Genomic DNA, 25,001 nt, shown 5'->3' with positions numbered 1-25,001 from the left:
TAGGGGAGGGAGCGTAACAAGTGTCATTAACAGGGGGTTGAATCAAAGATAAACTCAAGATGGAGTGGTCATCATTTTTATATGTACCAGTGAAACAAGACCCCTCGATGACATCGGTTCACTGTCAAAAGTTTTCATTGAACTGCAACTTTTTGTTCAATTTGAATGTTGCAATGCACTACTTCAATTTGTTCATCTTGTCAATATTTACTAGAATATAGTCGGAGTATTGATATTTCACATTACGTTATATATCAAATCATGCTCACAAAATATACACACATAAAATTGAATATGACTTGAATATTCTTAATCAATCAGTAGGTATTTGAAGTCTGAGGAAAACTATGGCTGTAGTATGTTCATTGGGAGATAAATTGAGAAACTGAGTGGTACATCTTTCTAGACATACAATTTCGTGTTGAAAATTATTGTTTGAATCAACAGTTCTTATATTCCATTCTTTTATTTTCAAATTTTAAAATCATCCAAACATAAACTTTAACTTTAATGATTTCTCTTTTACTTTTTCAGATTACTGCTCTTTCATTAAACCGTTTATGCTCAATGGGCACGTTATTCCGTTCTATATCATTTTGATTCTAGCACCGGTGAACTGTTTCCCGTCCGCACTTCGCGTTCTTCATCTTTTGAAAAAAGAGGATAATGGCATAAGTGGGTTAGAATCTGCACACGATAGATTATTTACACATCAGTTTTTGTATGAGTCGCAATTGATAAAATGTAACCTGGGGATTTTATTACAGGCGTCTAAGAGCCTGAACAGTTGGTGTAGTCTTAGATGAATCTGTTGCAATCTATCGCCTAGTTCAAGAGGACATTACAATTAGGAGAGCAATATGATGATAGTTTATGCACACGAAGCACCGTTTCACTCAACGCTGTTGTAGATTTACAAATATCTGACAAGTTTATGAATTCAGTGCAGGAGTAACAAAGTGAAAAGTTGTCGTTCAAAAACAAACGATGTCTCAACCCATATTCTATTAACTACAAACTTAATTCACCAAGCCGTTCGATTTTAGACAAACCCTGCGATTATAGAAAGTCAAACCGACGAGCAAAGAGAGATAGCAAAACACTGAAACTGATTTTCACCTCCAAAGTTATGATTATTTATAAATACCAAATAAGTTCTCCATAGATACCATCATTACCATTGAACTTCATGAGTTGGGGGGTCAAGCGATGGATATTTACGAACGGTTCGTCGGTTCATGATCTGTGACCAAAAATTTTTCAATGGCTTGTATGGTACTTAGTAATCTCGAGTTTATCTTTGGTTGAATCCTTCACACTTAAGTTTAACGCGGCCGTTTCACAGTAAAAAATATTTATTTTTTTGCTGGATCTTGTTATATTTTTTTCTTGGTGGGGAGGCGCTTTCGCTGTTACCTAGCGAATGAGGGGGGGGGGGGGGGGGGGGTCAGTGATTCGCTATTCACACTCCCGTCCATTGGTTCAGCATCATTGTTATTGGCGGAACAATCGTTATTTTATTCACAGGCGTTGGGTAGATTATTAGCTGCAGCTGGTGTACTTTGTTCTATAGGAGATACTTATGGTTTCGTTGACGAGGATGCTTCATTGTTGTTGGTGGCTGTTACAGGTGTGCTGGGGTTGGTTTGAAGAAAGCACCGTTGTCCTTTGGTGTAGTTGTTCTCTTGTCCAGTTTATCACATGGCTTACCGTAGTGAACAGCTTTTTGGCAATATTGACATCTGATGGTCATAGGTAACAAGTGATTTGCATGGGATTTTTGTATCCTGACCGAAAATCACATAAGAAGGTACAGCCTTCTCCAAATGCATGCGTAACAAACGTACGCCATTTAGAATACCGGGGAAAAAGTTCTTCCGCTCTTCTTTTTCGATAGAGAGAATCTCTCCGTATTGCGACATAGTTTTGCGAATATGAGGATCGATGACGCTTGAGGGAAGATCATACACACGCACTTCTATAGTACTATTTTCCATATATACTGGAATGTTGTACTTAATGTTTTCGTGCTCCACATAGTGCACATTGTTATTCTCTTTTGTGAACTGAATTCCATCCAACTCTTTATAAAACTGGATGTAAACAAAATTATTTGTCTTATTGCATTGAAATAAATCGACACGTTCGTGCAAATACAGGTTTATTTCTGGAAGAGAGACAATTTAAAATCGCGAAGGGTGCTGATGGTGCGCGTGAAATGTGGAATGCTCTTAAAGAACACCACGGAAAGGCGACAATGCCAACCGTAGTGTTTTACCTAACTCACTTGTGCGGTGCGAACATGGCCGAATATGACGATATGAACAAACATTTGTCAAGTATGGAGGATTTGTTCGATAAATTAACCGCCGAATTTAGAAGAGTCCCAAAAAAAAACAATGATTTGCCGCAATCATATCGGGGCTTGGTGCAAAGCCTACAATGCCGGGCAGATGCAGATTGGACGGTGGTTTCAATAAAAACTCGGTTGTAGGATGAATTCCGGCAGCGGCAGCAGCAAGGTGAATCCCTTCCGGAAAGTGTGAAGGCGATGAAATTGAATGCGGATGGCAGTAAACAGGAACGGCGATGTTTCTTCTGTAAACAACCTGGACATGTGAAAGTGCAGTGTAAGAAGTGGTTATCCAAAAATAACATTGGTGATTCTGGTTCTGGTTGTTGCTAGACACCAAGACAAAAAGTGTCATAAAACGATTTGAAGTTTTAATTGGTATGCTCTGATCTTGTGTCATGCAAGCTCGAATGAAATTCCATGTTATGTCGTTTCGCCTGAGAAATTGACAACTACCCCAGGGTTAATTTTGAGTGCTTAAGAATAATTTCTAATTTATATAAGATGAACTGATTGATAATGAGAAAAATTTTATCGCTTCAACCGAAATCACAGAATGGTAGAGAAACTTAATGCTATAAAAATAACAGCTTCCATACAAAACTTGAACACAAGCTTGGCGAAGAGAAGCTTTAGTATCAAAATCCGTATCGCAAGTTTGTATAAAGATATAATTGAATACTTTTGGGATATTGCTGTAATTTCGTCGGCTATAAAAAAAACAATGTTCGGTGTTGATTCCTAATCAAGATAAATCTAGGCAGGCTTTCGTGCAATTGCAGATTCAAAAGTGTGACGATTGATTGAACTGTTTGATTGTAGATCATTAGAAATCGAACAACCACATAGGGCTGATCCTTGTAGTTTTTCATTTCAATAACTCTGCACAGGAGTTTCTACTCCTGTGTGTGAAATGTTTGATTTTTGTAACACCAAATGAGTCAACGTTTTTTAATTTGTCACCAAATCTTTCTTATCTGCGACAAGGTTTACTTTATCACAACACCGCTGTTCGATAAACACTTGTGGAATCATAAATTTCTTCAAATCGAATGAATACAATTTTCCCACCGATGTTGCTTTTATTGACATATTGAAGCAACGCGAACAGATTTGAAATAAAAAAAATTGTTGATTTTACATTGCGATTATTGTTTTGCTTTCAGCTGTCCTCGGCATTTGACAGCATTCAAAACAACACATTTTTCAACTACTTGAATATATGCAAATAAAAAACCATATTTATTGAATAAAAAAAATTAGTTGAATCAACTATCGCAAAAATCAAATGCGATATCGCATTTTTATAATCGAAGGGTTCTCCGTGTATAATCTTATTCGTGTTATGATACAACAAAGTTTACTATTTAAATGGACCATATTAAGTTTAATTCTAATAAACCAGAGAACTTTTTTTCGTGAAAAAACATTATTTTTTATCCCGCGGATAAAGTTTGTACGCGCTTTGAAAGAAAAATTTGATATGCTTCTTTCATTCCATAGAGGGTTTTAAACAATCCAAGCGTTTGTATTGATAATTTATAATATTCTTGAAAATTGCATAGCATTACCACAGACTAACAGACATGACAGTATGAGTAAATTCATATAAAAATATTTTTTCGTGATGCACTAGTTCCACCTATATTGTACTGCGCGAACTATTTACTATCTGTACACCCCTTGTGTTATGTAAAAGTTTTTTTACTAGTTGGTTTCCCCTCGTTTGTCAACACCGATCAACTGCTTGCAGGGATGCCTGATTTCATCAAAATATTTGAAAATGAATCGTCACAATAAATTATTGGATTACGTTGATAATATATTTAACTTTTTCGCGATGTTGGAAGGTAATCATTTATTTGACTCAACGTTTTTCATCTAGACTATTTTTCATTGTGTTGGTAGTTTTCACCCGAAATTAAGTGGCGGCAGACCAGAAGCAAGTAAATATTGTAACAAAACGGGTTCGATTTTGTATTGCGTTGGAGGATGAGAAGTAGGCACAATTCTGTATATAGTTTTGGCAATATGTATTGAATCTGTATCCTGCATTAAATTCGCATGGACGTATACAAATCAATACATTACAGGTAATTCTGTATGAATGGCAACTCTGTTGGTAAATGAAAAAAATAAACACAGTCTAGATGACAGACAGGATGTTTTTGATAGGGTAACGTGGTGCCATCATGACACATGTGAGTACTGTCCCAAATAAAGGAATATTCGAAATGACCGTTAAAATGATTGAAGAATCTATTTTGAGTGTCCTGTCTGTTAGTCTGTGGCAATACATAACACATTTTTTTTACAAAACAATAATTTCACGCATTTTTTTGTTTGATAACGGCCAATAAGCCATCCATCAATATTCACTTTGAAGAGTAATTTCGAATGACTCGGCACTTGCTAAGAGTAAGTCTTAATAGTAAACGGCAGAGAAAAGTTTTCTCTTTCGTCTGGTGTTAAATTTAATACTCTATTTTTTAGCTATTTTGAAGCACCAAAACATTGGATACTAATTAAAATACCCGGGCTTCAATGCGATTTGTGAATAATTTTTAAGCGTTTGAAAACGAGAATAAATCGAAATAAGATAGTATTACAAGTTACCTTGCAAATGAATTGAAAAGAAATCATTGCATTCTTAGAAATTAATTAATTTATTTCAACTTAAAAGTTTGTAAATTTAATGCACTAAAAGTAATTAATTTGAATTAGAGTTCGTTCATTAAAAACTAATTTTTCAAATTGAATTTACTGTGAAATTGTTTGACAAGAAATTGACAAGAACATACAAGTAAAATATTTTATCTATATTTATTTATTATTTATTTATAATAAACTAATCTACTGAGAAAAATTAATTATCGTGTTTCGTAGTTAGAAGTACCAATATTTGCAATATCAACCCACTATATCAAAAAAAAAAAAAGCTCATTGATTAATACCCAAATTCGGTTATTATTACAATATTTTTATCTGCGTGTATGAGAGAATCCGGTTCTATTACACGGTAATCTACCTTACACTTATTTTCTATAAATTTCGTTTACTTATTCACCTGCCTATGCAACATACTATTTATTGCTTATTTCGTTTCTAATCGTGGTGACTATTCTAAATGAACTGAGCACAAACGCAACAAGGCATTGGATTAAAATCATGTCATGGACAACCTGACTTGGGAACATCCAACCCGTGAACAACTTGACAGCTCCCATGTATCGAGAATATAAGTAAAAGTTCTGGTTCTCTGGTTCCACAATGGCGTCGTAAATGGTATCAATTTTGGAAATAACGTATCTATTTTTCGACAATCTGCAGTTTATGTTTTTATATTCAAAAAAATAATATTAATTTTGGTTGCATCTCTTGACATCAATAAATAAAATTATGATAATTAGTTACCATGGTTTAGTATAATTATTCCCTTTTCGTACTCATCAATATAAGGTTTAAACATAGTTCATCACATTTAAATGCGCATTTAACGTGAAGTAATTTATTCTACCGAATCTTGATTTTCAATACTACTTATTTGCAAACCCAAAGTAAATCTATGTTTTTCTTGTTAGTTTTACCCGAGTAGTTAGCAGATCATTCAATGATAACAAATACTCCTCCAAATGGCTACTAATTCCTTGCGTTTTCGTTGATACGACGAAATACATAGTACTCTTTAACATACGCCACATTTCGATAAACATTTCATTTCGAGCTCGAAAAACTTTAAAAGCTGCAGTTGCAATTTTAATAACAAAGAGAAAACGTTAGGCAGAGAGAATTAAAAGATAGAAAGATTCCAAAATACGCATGTTTGGAGATTTATGACGCGTGTTATTAATGAGTTTGTTGCTATGCAGCACTGTTAGAAAAAATCGTGATATTTTCATTTTATTCGTCTTTCGTCGATCGAATTACAATATGAAAATTACGCTCCTATTAAATATGTTGCTGGATGCATATATGGTATACGGAATAATTATATGCGACATATACAGATTCGGATGGCAATTACTATCATCATTTTGGGATTCACGAACTACATTGCTATTGCATCGGTATGCAGTTCGACAAATGCGAGTCATTTCCGTGGACTCAAATGATGAATCGTTCATCAACAATAATGCAACGAACAACAAGGAGGCAGAAACAAATACAAATTATAATACGGAGTACTTCGACAAATTTTCAAGGACACATTTTGCATCGTGCGGTACACTGTCAGAGTGACAATGTACTTTAACGAGTTTTCTATAAAACTAGCAACACTGAAGGGTAAGAACAAGTTCACCATAGTTACTGTTTATTGTAGTGAAAAATAAACTTGAACTATGTTGTTGTGTATGAGATATGGTTATTCCATATCGGATTTTGGTTTTTGTCCTCCTTGGCTTTTCAGAAATTTGCTCCTTGGCTTTTCGGAAATTGCTCAGTATTATATGTTAGAATGTCTCGGCACTGTTCACCGAATCGTTATGGTAGCCATCCGTTCTTCACATTGCAAATCACTCCCGTCAGAGGAGTAGGAATTTTTCCAACATCTGCTAAATGCGGGGAACCTTTACCAAATACAAATAATAATACGGAGTACTCCGACAGATTTTCAAGGACACATTTTGCATCGTGCGGTACACTGTCATGATACACTGTCAGAGTGACAATGTACTTTAACGAATTTTCTATAAAACTAGCAACGCTGAAGGGTAAGAACAAGATCACCATAGTTACTGTTTATTATAGTGGAAAATACGAAAACAAATTCACAAGCGAAGTCGGAAGAGCAGGACGAGACGGTGATATTGACGACGATCACGATGGCACATCAAACTGGAAGATGTTTTGAAGGTACTGACTCGACGACTCAGAAAATTCACTTCATTATGCATTTGTGCTAACGGCAAGACCTGTGTGTGTATTTTGTAGGTGATCGAAACTATGGGCAAGGAAAATGAAAATGAACTACAGGATAAAGCAACTGATTTAAGTCTTTCGCCTGGCGATGGTCAAACAAGTAAAAGAAATGATACGAAGGTCGGTTCATTAAGTCAGTACATTTTTTAAAGTGATTTGTAAAGCTACAGAATAAAAATACATTCCATCAACTGAATCTTTACCATTTATTTACAATGCTAACCGAAAGCTTTGCTCAGCTGCATAGCATGATCTGACGTTTCTAAAATTGAAAATGTTCTGTTTAACAGCTTGATGAATCTATTCTTGATATTCACCAAAACGTTGTTGATAGGAAAAAGTAACAAAAGTCTACGAAAAATAAATTGTATCAATAAGCATAGCAGATGAGCCTGAGATGAGCCATGTATGTAGGTAATGCCGCCAATGTAAATTGCAAATGTCTCACTATGCGGAAGCGATCAGTTGATCTTCTAGGGTTGCGTTTCATAGTATTGTAGAGATTACGTTTACGATGACATCTTCGTATAACGTGAAAATGTACGGAATGGGATAGGATTTTGTAATCTTCGAGTTTTGAAAAATAAAGAACAGCAACGATAAACATAAACAAACAAGTTTGTTTTGCACCGTAGCAACTAGCATAAAGCGTTGCCAGAAACGATCTCCTTCCACATTTTCAAACTATCGCAACGAAAGGGAGATATTTGCTAGGCTTACTTGTTCATGCTGTGAACCAAACATTGGCGATTCGTTTATATGGGACTTAGGGGTATTATTATTTGTATTTGCCTTTACGTCATAATACTAATAGAAAATAATTCAATTAATAAGTTTATCCATCATGAAAGAAAAACTGTTGTGTCTGCCACCGTTCGGGCTATAATCAATTTGTCTGGGTCACGCATATATGAGTGACTATTGGGAAAACGCATACACAGCTTGCATTTGTTTCTCTTTTAACTTTTATTTTATCGTGTAGAGCGCTAATCGCTGTTTCCGTGGTACGTATACGAATCATACCCATGTTCCACACCAAGGCCCGTCTATGAAATAAAGTCCCATCACTGCCAGTAATACCAAATACAAATAATAATACCCCTAAGTCCCATACAAACGAACCGCCAATGTTTGGTTTACAACCTGAACAAGCAAGCCTAGCAAATTACTCCCTTTTGTTGCGATAGTTTGAAAATGTGGAAGGAGATCGTTTCTGGCAACGCTTTATGCTAGTTGCTACGGCGCAAAACAAGTTTGTTTATTTATGTTTTCCTTTGCTGTATTGCAACAAATTCAAAGGTACACTCCAGCTAATCGATGGATGAAGAATTGCGGTATATTTTGGCAGTGATGGGACTTTATTTCATAAACGGGCCTTGGTATGGAACATGGGTACGATTCGTATACGTACCACGGAAACAGCGAATAGCGCTCTACACGATAAAATAAAAAATAAAAGAGAAACAAAAGCAAGCTGAGTATGCGTTTTCCCAATAGTCACTCATCTATGCGTGACCCAGACAAATCGATTATAGCCCGAACGGTGACAGACACAGCAGTTTTTCTCTCACGATAGATAAACTTATTAATTGAATTATTTTCTATTAGTATTATGACGTAAAGGTTTCCCGCATTTAGCAGATGTTAGAAAAATTCCTACTCCTCTGACGGGAGTTATTTGCAATGAGAACGGGTGGCTACCATAACGATTCGGTGAAAAGTGCCGAGACGTTCTAACCAGAGATGCCAGGTAAAAATTTCAAATATCTGCAGACAGGGTCTGTACATCTGAAAAAAATCTGCAGACGGCAAGTATATCTTGCTGGCAGCAATTTCTCTATAAAGTATGACACGCAAAACTGACTTGGCGAGCAAAAAAAAAAAGGTCGCGGAAATTTCAAAAGTCTGTCGAAAGTCTGCGAGAATTTCAAAAGTCTGTAAAAGTCTGCACAACAAAAAATGTCTGCAGCACTATACCCCAAAGCTGCAGATTTACAGACAAATCTGCAGACCTGGCATCTCTGGTTCTAACATATTATACTGAGCAATTTCCGAAAAGCCAAGGAGCAAATTTCTGAAAAGCCAAGGAGGTCAAAAAACAAAATCCGATATGGAATAACCATATCTCATACACAACAACATAGTTCAAGTTTATTTTCCACTACAATAAACAGTAACCATGGTAAATTTGTTCTTAATCTTCAGTGTTGCTAGTTTTATAGAAAACTCGTTAAAGTACATTGTCACTCTGACAGTGTATCATGACAGTGTACCGCACGATGCAAAATGTGTCCTTGAAAATTTGTCGAAGTATTCCGTATTATAATTTGTATTTGGTAATACCCCTACACTCAAGCAAATTAAATAGTGAAAATCATAAGGCAAATCTTATGATGCATTGAAAATCACCAAAATCATAATTTTATAAGATAAATATGAAAAACATACCTCTGCAATATACATATATATATATATATATACATATATATATATATATATATATATATATATATATATATATATATATATATATATATATATATATATATATATATATATATATATATATATATATATATATATATATATATATATATATATATATATATATATATATATATGAGAGAAGTTATGTTTATCATAGAAATTTCACACAATGTTCCTAAAAATTTCGTATGAATTTCATAATGCGTTTTATTGTAGTTCCTATTTTCGGGATTTCATTTGTGGCTGAAAATCATACGAAATCATTATGAAATTCCATATAGTTTTTGCCTGAGTGTAGAAGAATCAGTAACACCAATTATTTTTAGACGTTTATACCCGAGACTTAAAGTTTATTTGAAACAAAATAATTGCATTAATCAATGTAGTATAATTTTTTTTTAATTTTATAAAATTCTTTGGATAGATGAATCAAGTAGGTAGATTTACGAAAGGGGAAATGTAACAAACCAGAAGAATATTTTCTCAACTAAACCAAGATAATCTAAATAAATAATAGGACAGAAACCGATCAAATAGGCCAGTCAATCCGTCGTGGTGACGCTCACGTCTAGGCAGGCAAGAGGTGTAACAAAATTTTTTTTCGTCCTTTCGGGATAGAATTTGATATTAGGTAAGTAAGAAAATGTATATAAAAACCTAAAGAAATTTAAAAAAGTCAAGAATTCCTGGGACAAGTGTCTTCGTAGTAGTCCAAAAATCCCTTCTTAGCAATCTGACGAAAGTTCTTCAGTTTTTAAGGTTTCTAAGGTTCACTGTAATAAACAATTGATTTGCGCACGGAGTTCAGAAATTAATCATCCTCGTTGATCCTCTCGCTTAGATAATTCTAGAACTAGTTTTACCAAACTCTTTTCCATACTCACTTTTTAATGGAGTGTGTACGAACGAAGCGGGTTTAGCCGTTCGAAGAAGTTTCTACCGTGGCTTGGGTACTTTTCCATTCGTTTTAAAGTTAGCATATAGTATATTCCATCTTAACTCAACTGGTACAATGACGCTGCAATGAAATGTAGGGGCGCTGCTTGTTTAGAGATGATACTTTCAGCAGAGCTGTCAAATCGGTAGGAATACTCTAGGACAGGACCAGACAACTGGCTTCTTTTTCCAGAAAAATATTTCTCTTCTTATTCCGGTTGCTCCCTGCTGTAAATAATAAATGCCTCGCGATCACTGTTGCCAGTAGGGATAATTATTCATTCTGAAAACTTTCTCCCCTTATAACATGCAATTATTTATCATTTGAAAACACTTAGACAAATGTTATATCGGTCAAAAATATAGCTCTGGATTCATTTTGATCAGATGTTTGTTTTGAAGAAAACGTTTAGTTGAAACAGCTTAATAAAATTTTTCTAAAACACTCAATTTTGGGTAATTAATTCTTGCAGCTTTATTAACTAAAGTATTCAACATATTCTATTTGAGAAAAATGATAACATACAGAAGTATCCAAATATTCGGTGCTATTCTCAACCAACATAATCAATATTCTCGTCCATATCACATTTCGTGATTTCAGGCTTTCTCTTTGTATCATCCAGTGATTGTTACTTTCCGCATTGACAGGACTTGAAAACAAATTGAACTTAAATCCTATTGAAATTTATAATTTTGAAAAGATGACCCGAAAAATAAAATATCTAATATCAAGCTACATTGTTACCGACGATACTGACAGCACTTTTTCTACCACCCTGCAGTAATATTGATTTCAACAACTTGTACTTGCTAATGTCAATTTCAACCAATCACGAGCTGGTCCGAAATTGGTCCTAAAAGTGGATTAACAATTGTCAGGTCCTGTACTAGGGAATACTTTTTATTACTTCACCTTTTCAACGATTTCTTATAAAAACGGGCAAATTCATTTGAAAATTCATAGTAGAAAATGAACAAAAAGTTTTTACTCTGATGTTGTAATGTTGACCTTAATTTATTGTGCTAGCATTATATCCTTTTTCAAATGTCCGGAAATAACAAATAAATTATCCATTCTAGTAACCGAGAAATCAACATTATTCTGGTTTCTGTTTAAAAAAATGTTGGTCCGAAAAAACTTAACCTTACCCAATTTCACACATTTCTGAAAATTTTCCATGATTAATTGTAGTTTACCTTAAAAAAAGTAATAGTTATCATTTTGAAATCGATTTTCTTCTACTCCGAGTTTTTTTTGCTGATATCTATTTATGCTATTGAATAAACGATAAATATGTTGAAAATCACTACTGCCGATATGAAAATTTTCGAAAGAAACCTCCTTTTCTTGGTTCCATTTTTCATTGACAGGTGTCACTACCGGTTCAGTTTCGCGGCAACGGACTTTTGACAATTCATCAAGACAACATATGTATGCCATAATACCATATCCCAGGGAACTTGTGAAAACATCTGCTGCTTTTCTAGCGATAGTTGTGCAGTCGTTTGTACTAGAAAATCAAATAATTTTTATTGTAATCCACTGCTTTGTGTAGATTGACGTTCTTTCACATACTTATCGATATTTGCATACTAAAAATAATTGTTTACAATAGAACACCCGGTTTTTAAAGGTAAATTTGCAGTTTCTCAGCTAACTACCTCACAGAAAAAAATTGATTTTCGGTAATTTGCTGAAGCTAATCGAATTAAAAAAATTGGGTGCTGTATATTCAACAGAAACACTGAAATGAGTACGTCCACATCCGGGGATGCTGGAGCGTCTGCTGGTGGAGACGGAGGAGAGTGTGGATCTACTGGACGATTTCAGGGATTATCAAAAAAGACGAATGTTTGTTTAATCTGTGGCATCTACACAAATCTGTCGCTGAATATTTTCGAACCACGAAACGGGCCAAACATTCGGGAGGTTATCTATCAAAAGTATAACTTCCGGGTAGGTACCGTTCCACTCATTGTATTATTTTACATCTAAATAATGATTTTTGGTGTACACATTTTATATTTAAGGGGGGAAAAGAAGGCGGGGGTTGACAGAATCGATTTTTATTCCTTGTACGTGCTACATTTTTTGTTGATTTGCCTTGATGAATTCTTACCAACGCGTAACTGAAGTCGGGTCTGTGGAATAAAATAGAATGAAAATAACTGTATATCTGTAACTGTGGTCAACAAGTCGATCGAACTCGTATACTTGTTTTGTCCCTATCATGCATGTGTGATGCAGATCTATAGCTATTATTTTAGTATTGTGACTGCTTCGGCATTTCGTCCTCCTAGTAGCATGCAACGATAGGTGTGACAACTACACCTAACGGTACGAGGGTGTAAGGGAGAAAAGAGACTGAAATGAAAACCTTAGCAGATGTTTCTTATATCGCCTTTTTCATTTTATGTTCTTTTTTTCATGTGATTTCGAAGGGTTGTCGTGTAAAGCAACTTATTTGTTATTTTTGATCATGTTTTATGTCATTTGCTCTTAAAGCAAAAAGATGTTCATACTTTTCTCAAAATGTCTCATGTTTTTGGAATTTTGCAGGCGGAACGCGGAGACAATGAAGAAAAATATATCTGTTACAGTTGTAATAATTGGCTCATAAATTGGTATTCGCTGCAGCATTTATCCGATTCGCGGACTTATGAGTCAACTCCATCTTCTAGCAGGGCACAGTCTGAAAATCGCCAGAAACGACCCAAAAACGAACGTTCGCATTCCAACTCTTCCCCGGGATCCAGTCGAAGCAAGGAAAATCTAGAACAAGACGATCAGGTATCCTCTACAGTAAAGACACCCGAGAAAGAAAACGGCTCGCCAAAACGAAAATCTAAACGATCTATACGCAACATCCTAAGAGAGTCCAATGGTCAACAGAACTCATGCTCTAACAAATTAAGTCTAGTCAAGCCTTTTGAGTCTCATTTGATCAAAATGCTAGAAAATCAGGGAACTAGTGTTATCAAGGAAAATGTACCAGTTATTGAAAGATGTAGACCAACCCCATTCATGCAAACCAAATTATGCAATACCGGTGGAAACCCATCTCGAGCAAAAGAAAGCAATGAAATCGTACTGAGTTTCAATTCAGCTCTTTCGGAAGTAGTACCATCGCTTCAGTTGCTTCGTGATGCAGATAAGAACGAGTTGGGCCCTATTTCATCAATGGAAATACAAGAACAATTTCTTCAAACTCATCGTTTGTCCCGGTCACTTTCGATATCTTTGGTTGATAGCATTCCGCCGAGTAGTAGCTCATTACAGTAAGAATATTGGCATTTCCGGACTGTACAAGCAGTTATTGCTGAAATTGTCGAATTATGATACTTCCGAATCTCAGTCTATATCATGTTTTGTTATAAACAGTGAACCTGGTGTTAGATCTACAAACGATGCATGTATAGGATTGTAATAATTTTAATTCATTCCTGCGAGCAGTAGTAGTTACTTTTGTTACAATATTCCACCGATTCACTACACCAAAAATGCTCGAATAATATTATTTACGTTAAGAAGTTAATTTAAGCTGGTGGCATCAATCTCAGTTTTCCGAAAAAAATGAATCGTTTATAAAAAACTTCTCACATTTATAAACACCATGTTTTTTTTATTGTGCAGCAAAAACTAGCCCATATTTGTCGTCGCTGCAATGATTTAGAAGATTTAGTGTGAATTAGAAGATTAACTTTTGAAATTTGATGTTACATGTTACGGGAAATTATGTACCGTTGGAAATGAATACGTTTATTAGTTTAAAATATACTAAGTTCAGGCCATCTTTCGTTTCAGAATTTTCAATTACATACAGTACATATTAGTTAGTGCAGTTTTTATTAAGTTTGAAGAATTAGTATTGTGTTCATAGTAACAGCTGCCATAACCATGACACCATAATGTTAAATAATTTTTCATTGTACACCTATATAAATATGTATAATTTATTTCAAAGTGAATAGCAAAAATACATTCACAGATAAATTACGAAATAAACTGCAATGATTACTAAACACGTGTATTTTAAGCATTTCGATAAAGTAGTCCTAATATAAATATAATTTAAAGGTTTCGAAATATAATAACCTGGTAAGAAAAAACGTTCAACGGAATTCCTTCGTTGGTCCAACACGTTCCACAGTTGGTCCAATGAATGACCCCATTTCTCAGTGGGCACCCCCTGCTATGGAAGCTGGTTCCTGAAACCGATGCATTTTGTATTGGTGGCGTTGTTATCAACAATATGTTAAGCTACGTTTATACCATACAATCAAACCACACTGGTGTCAAAAGTTAGTTTCTTTAAACCCAATATAAATATAACTCTAGTCTAATATTCCCTATAAAACAAATAATTTGATCTCTTTTTGATTATATTCCACCGTTATGTTGATACAACCGCATAAAGAAAAATGTGACCGTGTGAACACTGCTTAAACACAGCATTTGACAGCAAACTAGAACCAAAGAAACAAAATTTTCGGCTTCAAGCCAATTGTATGTAGATGACAATCGTACCAACTTACTGTCGTGTTTTTTTTTATGAAAAGGTATTCCGAAATATATTTCTGGTGATTCAAAGCACCGGATAGTTTCGTGATTTATACGTAATTATTGTTGCTTAAATTGTATATGCACACTGGAAATAATTTGCACGCTAGCATCATGTGTAAAGTATACAATGTTTGTTTTTCATTTTAAGTGATTTGGCCCTTTTGCCAAATTTGTAGTACATGGTGTTTGTAGTTTTGTCTGTTCGTGAAAATTGAGGATTGTGTCCTAATACATTGTTAGAGAAATGTTATTAAATTGAAATTGTATACCTACTTATATCTAAACAAATCTAACATTAACCCAAGGGGCAAATCACTCAAAACTCTAGACAATCTCATACACTGAAATGAAAATCTTATTTATATTCATTAGATTTGTCATATAAATCATATGCAGAATATAATTCATAGAAATTATATGGAAACTTATAATCTTTATTTAATGTGTACGTCAAATCTAAATGGACGTTATCATAATGAAAGTTATAAAAATATCCCATATAATTTATATGGAAATCCGATGAAAGTCGTGAATAGTTGTGTCCTCGATATTCATCAACTGCTCCAGACCATTTTTTCAGGAAGTTCCGCATCTCAATGTAATTTTAAATCGCTGACAAGACAGCTCATCCAACTTCGTTCAAGGATATGCGTTAACGGACCATGAAATATATATCCGGTGCATTTCATTACTCTATCTGTCTAGTAAGATTCATTTTTTTTTATTTTCAGTCTCGGGATCTCACTTGTCTTTCGCAAATATCATGAGGTGCTCCCTTACCGAATGGAATACTAGTAAAGCTTGAATCCTCAAAGAAAAGTAGTAGTAGCAATTATCTGCTATTCGTATGACCTCCATTGAAAGTTATATATATATATATATATATATATATATATATATATATATATATATATATATATATATATATATATATATATATATATATATATATATATATATGTGTAAATAAATAAATAAATTTTATAAAACTAGTCATATGGTATATATGAACCTATCTAAATAAATTCGAAGTGAATATAATATGCGCTTCACAAATTGTTCCAATGTATGTTGTGCGGATATCTAGTAATGGTTATAAGACGCGCCAATAAATTTGACTCAGACTGGAAATTTCATTCGTTATATGGAAATCCTATAAAAATAACGTTAAGAAGAGTTTTATGTTTCATGAGATTATCTCATATATTTGACATGATGTTGAACACATTTTGTAACTATTATTGGAAATGCTAATAGTGCAAAATCATTAGAATATCATATAATGTGAAAAAGAAAATTTAGCTCAGTGTACTAATAAACTCATTTCATTCCGAAATAAACTTTTCTAAACTCATTTAATCCCAATTAGTCTAGATAAGTTTGGGTAATTTTAAACTAATCCAACCTGGTTTTGCCTAATCTTATATGAAGTGTATCTGTCATTCGAGGTTGCAAAAAAAATGTATGACAAGTAAACAAAGAACGATATCGTTTTGAAGATGAATTTTCAGGTAAATATTGTTTGTTTTTTCATTTCAATCATTTCTTTCAATATCTGAGCTAAGATGGTTAAGCTTGAGCTTGACCAACCACCTCTGGTTGCTACTCCTCAGAACATTAAGAACTTCGCGTAATTTATATTGACCGAGGTATAACTAATTTATTTTGTGTTTCACTCAAATAAGAATTCACGTTCGATTCACTTGAAAAATCACGTAAAATGGTTTCAAGTGTCAAACTGAATATTTTACGTGACGAAAATGAATGTTATACGAACATCCCCTAAAATGAATAGAGTCATCACATAAGGTTTACGTGAATTAGGTTTTGCACGAACATGTCATAACCTCACAAAATGAACTTTTTTTGACAGTCGACGTGTATTTGTTTACAGTTTAAAAGTTCATCAGAGGTTCATCGTTCGAATGTAAAAATTGCAAGTCGCCTCACACTCAACAGATTCATTAATATATCGCTCCTTGATGCTGGAAACACATACAGGGCAATCTTTTTAGTTCTTTTCACTTTGGAATACGTTTTTAACAGGTACTTTTTCGTCATTTTTCAATTTTTAACTTGCAGTCGCAAAACAAAACAAGTACACGGCAACTGTCAAAGATGAACTTGATTCATCGGCAGTTCATTTGTGTCGTCATCGTGCAAAACCTAATTAGGTTTTGCACGAACATGACATAACCTAACAAAAATAAACAGAATGAACTTTTTTTGACAGTCGACGTGTACTTCTTTACAGTTTAAAAGTTCATCAGAAGTTCATCGTTCGAATGTAAAAATTGCAAGTCGCCTAACACTCAACAGATTCATACATATATCGCTCCTTGATGCTGGAAACACATACAGGGCAATCTTTTTAGTTATTTTCACTGTGGAATACGTTTTTCGCAGGCACTTTTTCGTCATTTTTTTCAATTTTTAACTTGCAATCGCAAAACAAAACAAGTACACGGCAACTGTCAAAGATGAACTTGATTCATCGGCAGTTCATTTATGTCGTCATCGTGCAAAACCTAATTAGGTTTTGCACGATGACGACACAGATGAACTGCCGATGAATCAAGTTCATCTTTGACAGTTGCCGTGTACTTGTTTTGAAATTGAAAAAAATGACGAAAAAGCGCCTGTTAAAAACGTATTCCACAGTGAAAATAACTAAAAAGATTGCCCTGTATGTATTTCCAGGATCAAGGAGCGATATATGTATGATAATCTGTTGAGTGTGAGGCGGCTTTCAATTTTTACATTCGAACGATGAACTTCTGATGAACTTTTAAACTGTAAACAAGTACACGTCGACTGTCAAAGTTCATTCTGTTCATTTTTGTGAGGTTATGTCATGTTCGTGCAAAACCTAATTGACCAAACGTCAAACAATCTACGTGAATTTGCAGTGTGAAAAACTCGATTTTGAAAATGGCGAGCCGTGGCCCTCGAAGTGTAAGTAGTGTAAATATTTGTGAGAAAAGTTATTCAATTACAATTTTTACTCCATCGACCGGACCATTCCAGTATGAAAGTTTACATGTATTCAACTGGACCGAGCGCCTGCGTGAGTCCGGAAGTTTACCCGCTCCTGCCGAATGCTTCAAACAGGCCGTCGGTATGAAGCTAGAGACACTGGAACCATGTAATGCGACTTCAACTTTCATCGGTAATGTTGTGGGATGTTCTTGGATCTCGGCTTCGGCTTCGGTTGAATGGCAGTGACAACAAAAACGATTTCTGGAGGCTTGTCGATTTGAGATACCACGACGTTATTAGCTGCTTTTAAGCCATTGGGATTATATGACAATTTTCTGAAAAAAATGTTTTATATTTCATGGCATTTTTCATTTCATAGATTCATATAAAAATCTGAAATCTCCCTTTTGACTTCAACCAATATATGAAATAGTAATTTTCTGGTATCTAAATTTGATATGAACTGATAGATAAATGTGATATGAACAGTACATTACATTTTACCTAAGAAACACGTAACTTTTACTGGATTATGCGTTAAACAGCTTTTAAATGCCAGTCCATTAAAACCTACGTGGAAAGTGGGGTGGAAAATATTCACATAACTTTTCACGTAACTATAATATGATTATTATTTTGAGTGTTTGTCATCAAAGCTCAATTAATTGTTTTTAAGCATTAATATATAATAACAGAGATGCCATTTATACAGATTTATCTGTATTATACAGATTTTTACATGCTCATACAGATTTAATACAGAGTACAGATTTTATACAGATTTCCTCAATTTAATACAGATTTATACAGATCTCACAAAAAGTAAGAAAGAAAGTCATTTTTTATCCACCATCTTTGAAAGTGACGTTAGATAGTGCATAGTGGTAAATTTATTTATTTATTTCGTCAAGCAAATGTAGACTACATATAAATGGTTTACAATGTTTACTTAGATACTACGCATTATTTCTACGACTAAGCTGGAATTTCATTTCATTTTTGGACATACCAAAGTCCAGATGTTCGCAATATTGATTGTAGTGGCGCAACAGGCTAATGTTCAAAACAAACGTTATTAGTGCAACAAAAGTGACGAAAGAAGCTTTGTTATTATGTAAACAACCGTTCGTGGGCATACAATTTTTAGACGAGGAACGATAAGATATTTCTCTTGAAAAAGACCATAACCAGTGGTAGAAACGTCGGGCAGTATATAACAGCCATTCTTGAGACTTGAGGTTGAATATTGGGCGTTGAAATTCCATGTCAAATTATAAAGTCACCAATTTCAAACTAGATAAATGTATGGAATTACAATTCAATTGTTGTGAATTAAAAAACGTTGAATATTCTTGTGAGCGCGGCAATGACTGATTGAATCTACCATCCTATAACCACAATCTATTGGAATAACATCTTTTAGCATCATTTTGTATTCTGAATTTCATTTTATTAGTGATTACAGATTAATACAGATTTTTTATACAAAGAATACAGATTTTCTATGAAAATATCTGGCATCTCTGTATAATAATAAAATGCATTCTCCAACATATTTTTCATGTTTATTTCAAATCAAAAACCGAGCCTAAAAAAATTTTTTTGGCCCATTACACTCCCCCACACCAAAGAGCTTCAATTTGTGAAGCACCCTGGTAGTGGACGCAAACTAATCTCAGCTAAAAAAAATAAATGATCTGGCAAAATACTACTAAAAGAAAGTCTTACGTTACAATACGCTGAGATGTTTGTATTTTCATGATGTGCAATTAAACTTTATTAATAAATATTGCGGAATCCCAGTGGAATTGATTTCCTTTTAAGGGATCCACAATGATACAGTCTAACTAAAAAAAAATTATACAAGAATGAATTACTGTTGACGGTTTGTAAAACAAGGAATGAATTAATTAATAAAAAAAAAATTAAAATTAAAATTTAATAAATAGTTTTTTCTTAGCATGAAGTTATTAACAAATCTGTAAATATGGCTACACTGTAGCCGATACGTTGGTATTTATTCCACAGGGCGAAAATGACGAGAAGGATGATTCGGAAGGAAGAATAAAAAGCCAGTTGTAAGGTCTTGTCTTAGTTTAGTGTAAAATTTAAACGACTTAAGCCATTTCACTACACTCCAGCTATTCCGAATGAAAATTTCTCGCCGATTCGGAATCCATTCGGATCGGATAATGTTGGTTATTCTATTATTGGTAGAATGGTGTGGCTGAGCGAAAAAATCGCACTTTGCAAGAAATGGCCACGTGTAGATGCAAATCTTGACAAAAGGTTTTGGGGTGAAGCTATATTCAAAATATATTTAAAATCGTCTCCTTTCTCGAGTTATTAATAAGACGCCATTCGAAAAATGGTTCGATAAATCCACTGTGTTGAGCCATTTCCGTGTTTTCGGATATCCCGCATATGTTCACATACCGAAAGTAAAACGTGCGAAGTTGGACAGTAAGTCACAAAAACTTATATTTGTTGGATACTGCAAAGATCGTAAGGCTTTCCGGTTCTTAGATCCAAATACAAATCAAATAACAATTAGTCGTGATGCCGTATTTATGGAACAGCAAAATGGGTCATTGATGCCAGAATCGGAAACCAATGAGATGAAATTTGAAGACGGAATTGGTTGGAATGGTTTAAGTGAGTGCGGAGCTTCGCCTCAGGAGGAGCACACTGTAGAACAGAGTCTTCTGGATGAACAAGAAGATTCGGACGATGAATTTTTTGGGTGGGAAGAATAGTTAGTTGAACCCACAGATGATTCGCAAAACAGACGCTCGACTCGAGGAAATTTATCACGTCGACTTCAAGATTATGTCGTAGATATAGCAATGGCTACTGAAGGGGATCCACTTAGTTATGATGAAGCAACTAGTGGTTCGGAAAAGGATTTGGGGTATGCAGCGATGAAGGAGGAGTACGACTCTCTCATGCGAAATGAAACATGGACTCTGGCTGAATTACCTATCGATCGAAAATCAATAGGCAGTAAATGGCTATACAAGAAAAAGAAAGACAGCATGGGTAACGTAACGAAGTATAAAGCTCGATTAGTCGCACAAGTATGGCGTAGATTTTGATTCAATTTTTGCTCCTGTTGCTACTCATTCATCGTTGAGGATTTTATTTATCATTACTGGAGAGAAACGTATGAAAGTTCGTCAATTAGACGTTAAAAGTGCATATTTGTACCACAGACTAAGACAGGACACTCAATTTAGATTCTTTAATCATTTTAACGGTCATTTCGAATATTCCTTTAGTTGGGACAGTACTCGCATATGTCACGATGGCGCCACGTTACCCTATCAAAAACATCCTGTCTGTAATCTAGACTGTGTTTATTTTTTATCATTTACATTTACATAGAGAGTTGCCATTCATACTGAATTACCTGTAATGTATTGATTTGTATACTTCCATGCAAATTTCATGCATGATACAGATTTAATGCATATTGCTAAAACTATATACAGAATTGTACCTACACTGAGCTAAATTTTCTTTTTCACATTATATGATATTCTAATGATTTTGCACTATTAGCATTTCCAATAATAGTTACAAGATGTGTTCAACATCATGTCAAATATATGAGATAATCTTATGAAACATAAAACTCTTCTTAACGTTATTTTTACAGGATTTCCATATAACGAATGAAATTTCCAGTCTGAGTCAAATTTATTGGCGCGTCTTATAACCATTACTAGATTACTAGAACATACATTGGAACAATTTATGAAGCGCATATTATATTCACTTCGAATTTATTTAGATAGGTTCATATATACCATATGACTAGTTTTATAAAATTTATATATATATATATATATATATATATATATATATATATATATATATATATATATATATATATATATATATATATATATATATATATATATATATATATATAACACTCAATGGAGGTCATACGAATAGCAGATAATTGCCAACTACGACTTTTCTTTGAGGATTCAAGCTTTACTAGTATTCCATTCGGTAAGGGAGCACCTCATGATATTTGCGAAAGAGAAGTGAGATCCCGAGACTGAAAATAAAAAAAATGAATCTTACTAGACAGATAGAGTAATGAAATGTACCGGATATATATTTCATGGTCCGTTAACGCATATCCTTGAACGAAGTTGGATGAGCGTCGTGTCGTGTCAGCGATTTAAAATTACATTGAGAAGCGGAACTTCCTGAAAAAAATGGTCTGGAGCAGTTGATGAATATCGAGGACACAACTATTCACGACTTTCATCGGATTTCCATATAAATTATATGGGATATTTTTATAACTTTCATTATGATAACGTCCAGTTAGATTTTACGTACACATTAAATAAAGATTATAAGTTTCCATATAATTTCTATGAATTATATTCTGCATATGATTCATATGACAAATCTAATGAATATAAATAAGATTTTCATTTCAGTGTACTTCTCATCCTTCAACGCAATACAAAATCGAACCCGTTTTGTTACAATATTTACTTGCTTCTGGTCTTCCGCCACTTAATTTCAGGTGAAAATTACCAACACAATCAAAAATAGTCTAGATGAACAACGTTGAGAAAACAAATGGTACCTTCCAACATCGCTAAAAAACTACAAGGATCAGCCCCATGGGGTTGTTCGAGCCATTGATGTGAAACAAGGCAACCAAAATTTCTAATGATCTACAATCAAAAAGTTCAATCAATCCGAACCAACACCGAACATCATTTGTCTTGATTTGCATATGTTTTATGACCGACGAAATTACACTATTATCCCAAATATATGCAATTATATCTTTGTACATACTTACGATTTCGATAATTAAGCTTCTTTTCGCCAAGCTTGTGTTCAAGTTTTTTATGCAAGCAGTTTTTTAGCGTTAAGTTTCTCTAACATTCTGCGATTTCGGTTGAAGCGATAAACTATTTCTCATTATCATTCGAGTTCATCTAAAATAAATTAGAAATTATCTTAAGCACTCCAAATTTATCCAGAGGTAGTTGTCAATTTCTCATAGGGAAACGATATAACATGGAATTCCGAACTTGCATGACACAAGATCAGAGTATACCAATTAAGGGCTGAGGCCAGTGTGTTTTAGGGCGTTTTAAAGGGCTATTTTCACACTTTAAATCCGATTTTCTCAGAAACGGTGACGAATATCAAAAAACCCAACAGACAATCTCTTAGAAATTTAGTTTAGATTATTCTGTGAAAATTCCAGAATGATTGTTTGACTTTAGCGGTCGGGAAAGTCCTTTTTCTGAAGGAAGAATTGCATAGCTGAAAACGACAACTTTCAACTTGTTAAATGTATATCTCGCCTTCAAAAGCATGGATCAAAAATCAATCCAGACAATGTCTAGATAATTTAGTTTAGATGCGATTAGTGCATAAAAACATATATGTTGTCGCGATAAAAATTAAGTGAATGTTATTTTTGTAATGGTTATTACGTTTCTATGGCAGCACCATTTTTTTCAGCTCTTGTATGCTGGTAACGTAACGAAACATAAGAGAGAAATAAAATCGGCTCATCAAGGCTGCCAAACAAGCGCTAGCTTTATTGGATTTTATGTGATGTAGTCAAACTTGTAACCGAAAATATCAAAACTTTCTTGGCCACCCGGCTACATCGAGAGTCATTTTACACATTTACGAGAGAGCATGAAGAGAAATGTAATACGCACAGCGAGCGACACGGTTTTACCGACGACACGACCAGACACTCCGAAGAAAAATCGGAATAAAAAGTGTTCGTGTGCGATTTACCACCAGTTACCATAAATATAGCGACACCTTGAAAATGACAAAAACTAACTATTCGAGCAACACTGTTTGAGTTGCTATGAACTAGTTACCAAGGAGCACCAGAATAAATAAACAAACAGTTTGAAATAGTTGTGGAATAATTCCACATTTCATTATTAAGAATCTTTTACAAAAAATTACTGATGACGTGTCTGGATCGATAGCTTCCGTTCGAAAAGCTGTTTCTACGCTAGAACAAGCAACAACACAGATCCGCAACGTCGTTTGTCAAAAGTTTGAAGATGCGATCAAAGAAGATAATTTGGCATCGGTAGAACGATTCTTCAAAATTTTTCCTTTAATTGGAATGCACGATCAGGGAACACATCAGGTGGTGGATCGGTTGATAAACTGAATGCGAGAGACATTGATGCCCTCATTGGTGGAATAACAATAATTCATTCGAGGACTGAATCGTATATAAAATTTGTCAAACGCTGGCACTTCAAAGTTCAATCCAGCAAGGGTAATTACAAACTAGTGACGTTGAACAGGCACGTTCAAAATTTTTGACAACCTTAAACAATGCTGATATGTCCACCAAGTTTATAGAAACACTGTGGTCGCCTGGAGCGAGTTATCAAAATGTCTACATTCAGTCGGCTTGGTGGACTAGTTTTAAACCAGGAAGTTCGAGCAAAACTGTAAACGAGGAATGTAATTCTGGGAACGTTATGAAAGTGATCAATGCTTAGTTATATGAATATATTCCCTCTGAAGATAACACAAGAGAAGTTTTTTATTGTCTTAAACAACCGAAATCAAATTTTTGGTAGTGAATAATTTGCGTTGCCGGTACGGTACGCCACTACGAATTACATATTCGTTATGAGACAAGTACTCCAGAAGTGTCGAGAATACAACGCGCCATTGATTTCAAAGCGTCATACGACACAATCGCTATGGCAGATTATGCACGAA

At 34.3% G+C, this 25,001-nt stretch overlaps 1 protein-coding gene and 1 long non-coding RNA gene across 2 annotated transcripts; both read left to right on the top strand.

Moving 5' to 3' along the window:
- Positions 1-6,961: 6,961 nt before the first annotated feature.
- Positions 6,962-7,469, top strand: LOC131439607 (uncharacterized). Its single transcript, XR_009231152.1, has 2 exons — positions 6,962-7,207; positions 7,286-7,469. It is a non-coding gene; the product is annotated as an uncharacterized LOC131439607 (long non-coding RNA).
- A 4,689-nt stretch (positions 7,470-12,158) lies between these two features.
- LOC131437451 (protein phyllopod) lies at positions 12,159-14,722 on the top strand. The gene is made up of 3 exons (XM_058606818.1): positions 12,159-12,333; positions 12,440-12,656; positions 13,260-14,722. The coding sequence occupies exons 2-3, from the start codon at positions 12,450-12,452 to the stop codon at positions 13,980-13,982; spliced, it is 930 nt and encodes a 309-aa protein (XP_058462801.1). The 5' UTR covers positions 12,159-12,333; positions 12,440-12,449; the 3' UTR covers positions 13,983-14,722.
- Positions 14,723-25,001: the final 10,279 nt, after the last annotated feature.

The sequence above is a fragment of the Malaya genurostris genome, chromosome 3 (assembly GCF_030247185.1).
Source record: "Malaya genurostris strain Urasoe2022 chromosome 3, Malgen_1.1, whole genome shotgun sequence".
Taxonomy (NCBI): Eukaryota; Metazoa; Arthropoda; class Insecta; order Diptera; family Culicidae; genus Malaya; species Malaya genurostris.
This window is presented reverse-complemented; position numbering and strand designations above follow the sequence as displayed.

Coding starts and splice junctions, on each gene's coding strand:
- LOC131437451 (XM_058606818.1), top strand. CDS start 12,450: ATGAGTACGTCCACATCCGGGGATGCTGGAGCGTCTGCTGGTGGAGAC. Junction 12,657..13,259: donor ATCAAAAGTATAACTTCCGG/GTAGGTACCGTT, acceptor GGAATTTTGCAG/GCGGAACGCGGAGACAATGA.